Genomic DNA, 13038 nt, shown 5'->3' with positions numbered 1-13038 from the left:
TTTCCCCTGTTTTTTTTTTTTTTTGAACTGGGACTAACACTCGGTCTTGACGAAGATTTTGGTGATCTCTTAACTAATTCATGTGTTGGGTTTGGAAATTTTTATCTATTTGCTTTCTCCTTCTTTATGATTATTTTTAAGAATCAGAGATTGATGGACTTGGTGTTATGCTTTTTCACTAGTCTTGTATCGACGAAGATAATAACCACCAAGAGATTTGGTCGAAGATGCCAACAGAAATGAGTAAGAAGACTGGTTTGGGAGGGTAGATTTGGTTATTAAATAGTACAATTTTATTAGACAGGCCACGTGTGTTTCACGTGCAAAATTAACTCAACTACAGCATGACGATAAAGTTAAAAGAAAAGGGGTTTCACCTGTTAACGATTTAAAATGGGGTAATGCAAACCTTTCCAAATTGGAATATATTCAGATTAATTGGGGTATACCTAATGAGATAAAAGTTAGATCATTTTGAAGTAAAAGAAGGCATCCCTTAATCATGTATTTTCTAAATGGCTAATATATCCTTGTTTAATTAACACTAAAAAATCTGATCAGCTTAATTAACTGAGTTTAGATTGATTGATTGAGTGGATTACAAAAATTATGAATTTGAGTTGTGAAATTTTGCTTTTTATTGAACTTATGTGGGAAGATTTTTGATGAAAAAAATGTTTTGAGAAAATCTTTTGCAACGGAAACGAAAGCACACTACCCCAAACACTTCCAATTTGTGAGCATGAAGCACTAGCACTGACCGCAGCTTCAAACACAAGGTACATCATTTTGTATGTAGCTTTTCGACTGCATTGCTTTTGGGAGTTTTCTTATCTTTTGCACAGACTTCCAATCTTCTTCGGATCATCATAGCCTTACTGCATGCAATCCAACGCCAGGGTAGCCATGCTCTACAAACTGCTTTTTAAAAGACGTCTACGAAATCCAAATGCCAAGTCTTCTGTAAAAATGGGTGCTATTTTACCATTTGAAATTCTATGTTGCCAAACAGGCTCATAGCTCAAACTAGCTCTGGAGAGACAGAGAGGCTAATGAACACTTAAAATTAGTCTAGCTCCAGTCAATGCAAATGGAGCGAGCAGTACCGGATCCACTTAAATTGAACTATGGATATATAATATCCTAGTGGGCTTGCAGCTAGATCCAAGTTCAGTTGCCCTATAAATACAAACATCAAGACCCCAATCCTAGATCTCTTCTTTTTTTTTTTTTGTTGATTTTGTTCCTCAAATCAAAATCTCCAATCAGTAGCAGTAGCAGATGGGTTCGTTCAAGACGGAGTAGTACTGGTATTGTGTGGGATTCTGGTGGAAGAAGAAGGATCTTGACTCAGTGGAAACACCAGCATTATGATATTCTCTCAAAGCCAAGTAAGTATAGAATTCTATCATCTTCCTTTTGAGTTTCTTTTATGTCCGCTTATAGCCAAGATTTCAGTAAAATAATCAACAGGTTGCCTCTGTATTTTCAGGACGGTAGAGGTCTTGTCTAAATTGAAGAAGAGTGAATTTCAGTTCACTACAAAGGATGAGAGCTACTATTATCGGCAAAAGATCTGCGGGATATTGAGGTTCAGTTATAAGGGGAATGATTCTGGGTCCGAAAGAGATGAATATATAGGTAGATGAGGAGCAAGGTGGAAATGGATCTAGCGATAAGAGGAGTACAGGAAGATGGAGAGTGAGGAGAAGGAAAAAGGGTGTGCGACTGAGCAAGGATATTGCTGATTCCAAGCGTGTGAGAGCTGAAGATTCAAGGTCACATTGAAGTTTTCTGAAAAACTCATGGAGGTGTGAAATTTGAATGTTGCTTTCGGTTGTTGGGTCTTTGTTATAGTAGATATATCTATGTCTTATCCTTGTTTTCAATTTCTTATCATTTGGTGTTTGTGTTCCTCTGTTCAGGGTTCACACTGTCTCAAAGTTTTGTTGTAATCTTTATTACCTGTACTCGTCGTTTCGCCTATATGTTCTTTATTACCAAAGTTTTGCTGTAATTTGGTGTTTGTACGTTATGGTCAATGGGGGCGATAATGGGGCGAGCACAATTACCTGTACTCGTCGAAATAAGGTTTCTTTCCTTTTGCACCAGTTATTCCAACCTTCATGTTTGATGCATGCATCTATATAGGTGTTTGCAAAGACCACCCTTCCGAAAGGTCCCCCATCATGGTCGCCCAAGATATGCAATATGAGTTTCCTCCATTGCCAGTAGTCGTACATCTGCACCAGAAAGTTGGCCTCAGATTAGCTGACACTCAAACATGATGCATACACAGTGGTACCAATTTCGTCAGCAGTTAAAAGAATGAGTCTAAACACATACCCAAACACACAAACAGCAAAGGAAAAGACTAACACAAATCTACGTCGATTTAAGAACATAATAATGACTCCAGTTTAGATGAACTGATGTTGCAAAGAAGAGCTAACAATCTCTAGATATACACCTTTGAGGGCGACGAACAAGTAAGAACATATAGGTGAAATGATGGCCTCCATTTCAGCCAACGAAAGTTATTCGTTGATCATAAACGGAAGACTAACATCCACGAAAGAAACAAAAGAATCATACCTTAGGAACACGTAGCTGGTGGGTTCGTCAGCAGATTTCCTAACCTGTGCTGTAATGATGACTTGCAGTGAATATGGCAATGTTCTAAAAGAGCAGTTCTATTACCAAAGATGAAGTCTACACTTCCTTGAATGCGGCAATCTTTCGGATAGTGCTTTCCATGCTGTAAATACAAGGTATCCTGCACAAAAGCAAACGACAGAAAGCAACCTTTCTCGCATCTTCCAACTGGGAAGCTTGACACAAACCATGAATAAGAATGCTAGCTGTACATGTAATTACTATCTGAGATTCCTGTAACCTCCATGGATTCTTTATTTTTCCATTCCTGCAGAAACCGTCCATCATGGTAGTGTATGTCACTTCATCTGGAGATTGACCAGAAGTTTGCATCTCATTACCAAACCTCTGTGCAGTCTTCATTCTTCCATCCCGGTATAGTTCCCTTAACAGAATATCAACTATTGCGGGTTTCAATCCATTTCGTTTCATTTTCTTGAATAGCTGCACAGCTTCACCCAGCTTACGATTCCTGCAATGCCCATCGATTAACACATTGTAGGTGATTTCATTTGGCTCAAGGCCTCTATCCACCATGGAGTCAAACAATTTAACAGCTTCTTTCAACCCACCATCCAAACATAGACCGTTGATCATTGAGATTTAAGTAATCTGATCAGGTATTATATTTATCTCTTCCAAAAGTTCGAATAACCCCAAGCATCAACAAAATCTAAATGGAGAGGGATAGGTAAACTTTCATGCCTGATGGGCAAAAAGATAAACCGCTACCTAACTGGAGAACTCTAATTGATTCAACACCAAGGCAAAAAGAGTAGGGACACGCGTCGATATATCATTGGGGGACATGGAGGGATAGAGAAGAAGGGGACGGGGGATCTAGAGCCGAGGCCAACCATACAATAGATGTCGGTATACAATATTGGAAGTCTAATCGGTCGGTCAAGGATGATGACAGATGTCCCTACTCTGTTTGTGAAATATCCCCACATGCTAGACCGCTTTACACCGAATAGTTGTTGCAACATATAGGGTTTCGATTTCTACTATAAAACATCTCATTCTAATCCTCTCTCTCCTGGCTGCAATTTGGGAATAGTCTCAGAAGAACCCTAATAGTCTGTCTGTCTGTTGGAATTCACAGAGTTTGGTTGAAGAAATCACAAAGATGATGAGATCGCAGATGGAGGCAATTATCTTTCAGCACGAGACACCGGAACAGAGGGAGAATCGATTGAAAGAAGCTGAAGCAAGAAAGGTTAAGACGCGTAAGAGGGTAATAGAGGCGTTGAAGAGGATCCATCCCGGTACTGAGGTGGAGAAAATGATTAGGAAGACATCTGGGATCTATTTTGAAGATTGATGATGATGAAGAAGAAGAAGAAGAAGAAGAAGAAGAAGAAGAAGAAAAAGAAGAAGAAGAGATGTTAATCATCGTTAATTAGTTATTACTAGTATTAAGTAATTTGCTACGTAATGTAATTAAAGTCTGTTTAGGGTTATTGAGAAATTTTCAGTGTTACTTTTTTCACTGTTGGATGAAATTTTCATTAAGCCAGACATGCAGCTATGTCTCACTTAGTAGTCTGAGAAAGAAATTTAGATGATATTGAATTTTAAACTTGAAAAGAATCATGATCCGAGACAGACATTTCACAATGTTTAAATATATCTTTTACTACCACCAAAAAAAAGAAGAAGAAAACAACTACATTTTCGCCATGATTTATAAAGGGGATACCAGTTCTATTAAGTGTTGATACCGTTTCATATAAGACAAAAAGATCCCATCGATCTTGTCCGTTGAATCGATAAAATGGTACCATCACTCAGTAGGACTGGTATCCCCTTTATAAATCGTGATTTTCGCAGTACCGATTTTACATCTTTATCAAAATAATAATAAATAAATGTGATGTTGAACTCTGTGTTTTTCATTACAAAAAGATTTACTTAATTGGCAGAGAGTCGGAAAGAGCGTGGAGAAGGGTAAAAGATCATGGCTGAATTGGGGGTCCTGGAAAAATAATTGGGGACCCCTAGCTACATGACAAAAAAGGTCATGAAATAGTAATTAGGAGTTATCCCTTATCCCCAACTTTTTTAAATGCCTGAACTGCCCCAAATCATTAGTGGTAATTAAGTTAATTAATTGTTAATTAGTTTAATTAGATTAAAATCAGATTTAGGGATAAAATTTTGATAAAAGAAAAATTGTGTTTTTGTGTTGTGGAGAGGAAGAAGTTGAGTTTTTTGGGGATTCGAGTAGAGGAATCATATTGCTCAAAATGAAGGAAACAATCCTCAAAATGAAGAACCCGAAGCTCAAAACAATCAGGTAAACTTCCTATACTCTTCAAATTGTATGAATGATGCCTCAAGTGGTCGATTCATGTACACTATGCGACTACTCAGATTGAGGGTCGTTAAGTCGAGAGGGTAATAAACGAACGACTCTAAGAAGTCGTCAATTACTTGACACAACCTTTGACGACTCAAACCTGCAACTTTTGCAGGTTACGAAAAATCGTCAACCAAGTGTGATATAATTGACGACTCCAGCTAGTCAGGTCATATAGAGTCGTTAACTTAATATGTTTAGAACCCAACGACTCTAAAACTTTTTACTCTCTGAAGATGTTACTCTTAGGGTCGTTAATTAGGCATTCCTATATACTGACGACCCTAGCGAGCCATTTCATAGATCAAGGGTCGGCAAGCAAAATTTATAAAACCAAACGACCCTTCAACATCGTTAACGACTTCACATGACGACCCTTCAACATACTTAACGACTACAACCATTTGACATGACGACCCTTCCTATTTTTTGAACAGGGAACAAATTTTGTATCATATAGAGTAGTTAGCGATTTAGAAATTTCTAGACGACACTATCTAGGGCAGAAAACCAGGTTTAGGGTCGTTATCTACTACCCCTTAATGGTTAACGATTTTTTTATCAATTCAACATGCATATCAAAAATCGTTAAGCAATAAAAAACCGTGGTTAACGACCCTGGAATTGTAACTGCAATTTTGCCGTTGAAAACCTAATTTTTTTTAATTCACTTACGACGATGAATCGGTGGGAAAAATTCTTTTCTCAGAAATCGTTAATGGAATGGGAAACAGAGGGAGTGAAGGAGAAAAAGAAGTAAGGATAAAATAATTATTTCACCATCATTTTGGAAGCCCCATATATCTTTTGATGTGGGTACAAAAATATATCCTGCCCGCAATTAGTTTCCACGGCCCCAATTCAGCCTCGTAAAAGATGCATGTTGAATCAGTGTATTAGTTAGCCATCATTCCTCGATCAGAGTCTCGGATAAATGCCTATGTACATTCTTGCCGTGTGGACAGCCCAAGAAAAAGAAAAAGAAAATACAAACATGGGAAACGAAAAGATCTTTTAAAATAAATAAACTAAAAAATCTGCGTATCCCTTGGCTTTGGTATTAAATAATTATAATTTCCTACCCTAGTACCCTTCTGGATCTCTATCTATAATAAACAGATGTCATATTGTATATTTACGTGTTCTTCTGTTTATTCTTCTAATATTTTACGTGTCATATTGTATATAATGCAGTAATAAATATGTTAAAAAATATATATATATATATATAGAAATATATTACTTTATTCTAGAGTAATGACAATGATGTACTTTGTGAAAGCCTCTTTCCAATCAATTGGTTGTTTACGTGTCAATTCTAGTAAGTCTAGTCTAGTCTAGTCTGTTTTTTTGTTTTTTTCGAGGCCGCATGCGTCCACTTCCACGTAAACACTACTCAGAAGACGACCACAGAGAAAATAAGAAAATTCATAATTTTGACGTTATAAAAAAGGATTTATTTATTTATTTTCATGGTCCGCTAATTTATGGTAAAGGGACAAGAAAAAAACAAAAGAAAACATAAAATCCCTGTGTTATGTTATGTTCAGCCAAATAAGAATATAAAGGTGATTTTTGATTCTTACCTTTCCAAGAATAAGTAAATATAAAAAAGGAAGATCTGCATGGAGCTCCTGGACTTCCACTTCCACCATTTACAGGTTCAATAAAAATATCTTACTATATTTTAAAACTATTACTTTTAGGTTTCCTAAATTTTTTATACAAATCCAAATCTACTTCTACTTATATATTCTCTATAAATTACTGGTTATTGTTCATTCCCAGCTACTAAACTAAACAAATTTCATAAACCATACCAAAGAAACCCTAATATGTCTCCAACTGATGCTGCTACCTCTTCTTCTGTGAAACATAGCTCTAGTAACCGTGAAATCAGTGATCTGAAGAAGAAGAAGAAGAGTGTGGATACAAACAAGAAACGCAAAAAGATTGAAAAACAAATGAATGTGGAAGTAGAAGTAGAAGAAAAAGAAGAGGATGCTGTTGATGTTCCTCAAAAGAAAAAGAAAATGTAACCAATTTTTCATCCCCCATTTTGTTTTTTAGTATCAATTCTATTCTGTTTTTAGGTTTTGACTTATGAAGATCCCAATCCTTATCTCATTTTTTGCTGAATTCAGTTTAGCTTGATTTGATTGATTAGGTTTGGATATACCTGATCTGATTTTAATTCTACAATTTTGTTACTGCAGAGCTGATGGTTTGAGTAATAAGGATCTTCTACGAGAAGAAGCAGCAGCAGCAGAAGAAGAAGAAAATGCTGAGAATGGCAGAAGGTAAAAAGACGCTGCAATTTTTATTTTTATTTTAATCTGTTTGTGTGAATAACTTTCCAGATCTACTTTTGTGTTGCTGCAGAGATGAAGATGGCTGGTTGGATAAAGATATCATCATATTACTTGAATGTTTTAAAGAATGTGCTAATCATAATGGAAATCTTCGAGACAAGCAGGATTTTTTGTCGTTAGTAAACGGATCTACTGGTAATAAATACAGCGCCGGAACGAGGGTTTACGACAAACTCCAGCGTCTCAAGACAGAATATCGAGATTACGTGGAAGGCAAAAGAAGAATCAAGGAAGTTACTCCCCAGTCCCCAGACCATAGCACAGTTTAATATTTTGCAAGATTTTGTTGGGGTGATAGTTGGGAAAATTGATTCTCTAGGGTGAAACTTGATCTCACTACAGGATTCGTGAAGCTGATTTTCATATAGAGGCTATTAGAAGAGGATATACCAAGAAAGTTGATCTCTAGCTTATCAGTTCTCTTGGGTTTTTTTTTTGGTTTTTTTCGAGTATAAGCAAACTCATAAGTAAATTGTCTTTTGCGTTTAAACTTATCCTGAAACTAGAGTTTCTGCTTAATTATGTTTGGTTATTTAATCTCCTTTAAAGATTGATTACTAGGGTTTGCTCATTTTACAGTAATTATGAAACTTTGATGTTTATTTAGAATTGGAACTAGTAACTGCGGAACAATACAATTTTCATGTTTCTTAGCCCTGCCGAGCCTATTCAAGTGCTACTTGATGCTTCCTCGTGGCTTTCTGCCTGCAACAGAGGTCGTCAATAGGCATCAATGCAATTGGCTCAAGAAAAAGATGTTGAAACTGCTGGGTATCACGAGTCAAATTCAATGACATTCATGAACATTGCTCATTAATAAAGATCATAGTTACTACATGGTTAGCTGAACTGCTGAAGCATTACTACATGGTTAACTGAAGAATTGTTTTATGCTGCTACAGTGATGTTGAAGCTTACCAGTACTTGTAGCTTTTCCTTGATCATCTCCTTGGCTTATTATTATCAACTTCCCTAATTGATGATGATCGGGATCATGTGTTGCTGCTGCTGTTGGTTCATCTTCATTATCTACTCTGCTTTCTATTTGGAAGTAACTAGAACCAGTAGTACCATTATTTTCATCACCATCAGTTTGCATTTGACATTCCAGCGCTGTAGTGCTGCCGTTTACTTGCCTCCCATGCACTTCTCAATGTTGCCATACGACTCTGGAACTTAATTTCAGCTAGTTCCTCCCCAACTACTACATATAAGATACGTAACTATAATACATTAAAATTGTCTTTAGATGACCAATCTTCAAATTCAAACATTCTTTTCTTGTCCTTAGCTGAAATAAGTATTATAGATGCCAGTATTTCCACTCAAAGATAGTGATGATAAAACAATATACACTGCTTAAACAAGAAAAATATAGCTGAAATTTATACTGCCGTGTTAGCGAGGTACTCAATTTATTTTCTAAGACTGTTTCGAAAACAATATACACTGCTTCGATTTATTTTCTTAGACTGTTTCAGAAACAATGTACACTGCTTTAATAAGGAACTAATGTCGTAGTACTCAATTTATTTTCTAGTCAAGACGCACACACGAAGCGCCTGCCGAGCCACCTAATGCTTTAACAATCCCTGAACTCACAGAACAGATAAAAATGACTTTGTGAAGAACAGGTAAAAATGACTGCACGTCCCCGAACTCAGAGTACCGTTGCTTCACATCTTCACTACTCGTATCAAATGAGAGAGTGATTATGAAAACAGTTCTCTGCTGTTCTTCCATCCTTGCATGCTCCGTAAGTTCAGTCTTTTCAGGCCATTTAGGTTTTACCCTAACAACAGCCTTTTTCCATCGTAGTAGTTAACGCCTTTACTTGGAGGTAATGCTGAATCTAAGTTCCTTTTCGATCGAATGTGATCATATTCTTACAAACTTTAGATGCAATATCAAATTCCTTCTCAACATTAACCACTTCAGCAAGACCACAATTCTCAGTAACATCAGAATTTTCCGTAGCAGTATCTCCTGCTTGAGGTTGTTTCGGATTTTCTATCCCCACCGCCAACAACATCTTTCATATTATCATTACTGGTTTCGTTCTCCTCTTCTCTATGCGGTAGTCCTAGAAAATCTCACTTTTTATTCAGATGTAAATGAAGAAATAACAAATGGAAGTTATATGACAAAGTGTCAACTCAAAGATGCCATTAGCACCCGTGATGTATATTTTCTTCGAAACAGCCGAATCAAACAGCAATGAGCCTGTCACCAAAATTTTGCCCATCTTTAGTTTATGGATTCCCTGACAAAGCAAACACAAGATTTCTTTGTAAGTATGAAGTGTAATTGGCAAGATATGATACAAAAATGAGTCACGAATCATACATTTTCAGCATCCTGCTTGCATGTGAAGGTAATAAATGCAAATCCCTTGGACAGTCTGTATAAAAGAACGAAACTAATAATAACTACCCGAATTGATACTAAATAAACTTAACAAGTGTCATGTAGGCCTTTGCAAATAACGTGTGTGTCAGGTGCCTGTGGAGTCGATACGTTCCACACAAAACCAGCTGATGAAAAAAGTTTTTTAATCTTACTGACTTTTGCCTGCAAAAAATGAGTTTAAGGTATAGTTGAGGTAAGAAGCTCTTGCAGCCAAGAAACATGTGAGAAAAGTAAGATATAGTTGTAGACATAACCTCAAACGGAATATTTCTAATAATAAGCTTCCATTTCTCGGTCTTGGAACCCTGCAACAAGAATCACCACAGAAATTGACTGAGATATTTAAACTTGACCCGTTTGAGCTTAAAACATTTTCCCGAGGGAAAATAAATTAACAATAAGTGCCAAACAAGCAATCAAACATCTAATTGTGTGTTCATCACTTTATCAAAGAAAGCCAGCACTGACAACTTTTTCATTAGTCCACTAAAATACCAAGTCAGAGAAAGATGCTCAGGACTTCCCTGTTGGAGACTACCATAAGTTCCAAGCTAGTCTCGTAAGCCCAAATAGCAACAGAACCACATATTCAGAAGAGCACTTAGAGACTACCATTGAACATAGCACTTAGGGAAATAAACCAAGTATGCATAGATTCAAGGGCAGAATCATGAAATTAGTAAATGAGGGTGGGATGAGAATTACAGGTACCAAATGGAATCAAAACTATGATCAAGAGATCATCGAAAAGTTTCATTTAGGGCTAAGAATGTCCAGGTTTCAGTACATTAAAACATGTTATTGGTATCCACCTGACAAGATTGTGTGATGTTTTGTTGTGATGGCTCATCATTTGGTAATCCTGGGTCTGCAGGATTTGGGGTTGTTGTTAGAGATTCAAATTGTCAGGTGTTAGGTGCTCTCACTGGAGGTATTGGAGTTGCTTCTAATTATCTTGCAGAATCTTATGGTGTTATGTGTGCATTGGAGCTGGCTGTTCAATGGGATATGCTGAAGATTATTGTTGTATCAGATTCCAAAACTGTTCTGGCAGAATTTGCTCAGGGGAAAGTTCCATGGTTTCTTAAGGGAAGATGGAGTATTGCTACAAGGAAGCTAAATCTAATAAGGTATCAACATTGTTACAGGGAAGTCAATTTTTCTGCAGATAATATGGCAAAGAAAGGAGCATCTTTCGCAGCTGGTGTTAGACAAATTCATCTTGGAAGACCTCAGTGTTTACCAAGAGTTGAAATGCCAATGTTTGAGTATTATAGATTTGGATGAAAAGGAGTGTTAAAGTGTGAGTAGTGGGTCTGTTTATGGGCCTGTTTCTTTTACTTTAAAGTTTTAGTTTCTTGTAATTGGGCTGTAATTTTTTTGGCAATATCAATAAAAGTTATGTGATTCAGAAAAAAAAAAATTGAACATAGTAGATGCATAATCAACCTTGTAATATGACCAGGGAACCATAACATGGCTGCTAAATTGTGAAATTTGCAACAAAACATAGGTGATCTAAAGTGCAGAGAAGAAACTCTAGTACTCAAAATGTTCCAGAAGGACCTATCTATGCATGTAACATACAGAAGTAGGACATCCTGGTATATATTAATAAAATGTTATAGACATTTAAGGTACCCATCCTAAAGAATGTTATACCTCACCACCCAACTGGCGTGCCCAAACAGATGCACCATTTATCTCTTGTTGGTGCAACTTAGAAACCGCAATGCGAGCTGATCGAACATCGGTGTAGAGCACGGCTGCAGCATCCATCTTGCATCCACGCGAGCGCTGAGTCATAAAACATACATATGGCTTAAAGTCAATTAGTGACAAACAAAAATGTGAAGAATTCGTGCCGAGCCCCTATCTACGTTTCGAGCATGCTAATTTACACATAGTGCGGTACTTGGCATAACTGCGTATAGCTTACTGGACTTAAAAAGAATTACTCACCTGACAATATGGACTTGGTTTAGAAACAGACAACAGAATGATTAAATGAGTAAGCTATGGGATAAAGAGTACCAACCATGATGTTCAAGCTTTTGTGTTGGGAGAGGATATGTCACAGATCACACAGTACCAACCTCGAAGAACCGAAAAAGAAAGAGTTGACACATTCAATTTAATTGCGACAATCAAATGACTGAACTGTCTAAACATTTTATTGTAAGTATTGTGAGTGTTCATCTCAGCATCAAGACCCACAGAGTTTCTTTTCATGACACCCTTCAGGTATTCTCCCTAATGGCTTCCAAAGGGTAGCATCATTGTGCAAGGTCGTGATTAAACCGGACAGTTATTGGATTATATGAAGGAAGTAGATCCAAATTAAAGAGCACTCCAATCAATACTTAAATCACACTGCTTCATATAAGAAAACCAAGAATTGAAGTAGAAATATTCACATTGAAACAGAACAAACATAATAAAAAGTTAATAGCAGTCTAGTGAACCGTAATATACACCATCATTGTACAATATAATCCTTTCTCTACAATTGCACAATCACATATCAGGCAGACGATTACATTTACTCTAACATTAGAGATAATCTTACTTTAGCTGTTCCAATGTAACAATATAGTTATCAAAGTCATGGATAAGATTTCTGAAATTTTCTTACATAAAATTGTTTATCTTCTGAGCTATGAAATTGGACAGTAATGAAAAACTACATAACTTTATCAAAGCCATTAATAACATTCTGAGATTCTCTTACGGAAGAATTGTTTGTCTTATGAGCTATACACATGGCCATTAATGAAAAGCTTATGAATGTCATTAACTCGAAAATTAAGTGGGAGTCCATCTATGAACATACTTTTACTTTAGGCAGTGCAACCGTGCACAAATAGAGCCATATGACTGCTAACAATCAAGATCTCATTCAAATTTATAGGTGGAGAATCCTAAATGCATCCCAATATTGAAAAACATTGAAGTTATAAGCACCGAAAACAACTTGAAATCATAAACCAATTGACACTCACTTCCTATAATTTTCTATTTCTGCCACAAAATAAGGGTTTCTCTTATAGTTCCAGAAATTCAGCATTATGTAAATCACTTCTCTGACATATATATAGTTCAGCAATGCTTCAAGAAGAAACAAATATAGTTCGAAAATCAGTATATAAACTTCCTACTTCAGTTGACATGCCCACAAACAGTTGGAGCTCATAAAAAAAGTCTGTAATGGTAAGCTGATTAAGGAATCAGATGTTGAAC

General features: G+C 36.5%; 2 protein-coding genes across 2 annotated transcripts; one reads left to right on the top strand and one right to left on the bottom strand.

Annotated features, from left to right (window-relative positions):
- Positions 1-2712: 2712 nt before the first annotated feature.
- On the bottom strand, positions 2713-3252 carry LOC113325022 (pentatricopeptide repeat-containing protein At5g39710-like). The gene has a single exon (XM_026573266.1). It carries the CDS (start codon positions 3250-3252, stop codon positions 2713-2715), a length of 540 nt encoding a protein of 179 aa, XP_026429051.1.
- A 7216-nt stretch (positions 3253-10468) lies between these two features.
- LOC113325021 lies at positions 10469-11085 on the top strand. The gene is made up of 2 exons (XM_026573264.1): positions 10469-10505; positions 10673-11085. Exons 1-2 carry the CDS (start codon positions 10469-10471, stop codon positions 11083-11085), a joined length of 450 nt encoding a protein of 149 aa, XP_026429049.1.
- The last annotated feature ends 1953 nt before the right edge of the window (positions 11086-13038 follow it).

Source organism: Papaver somniferum, chromosome 11 (assembly GCF_003573695.1).
Source record: "Papaver somniferum cultivar HN1 chromosome 11, ASM357369v1, whole genome shotgun sequence".
NCBI lineage: Eukaryota > Viridiplantae > Streptophyta > Magnoliopsida > Ranunculales > Papaveraceae > Papaver > Papaver somniferum.
Note: the sequence above shows the minus strand (reverse complement) of the source record. Positions and strands in the feature narration are given on the sequence as shown.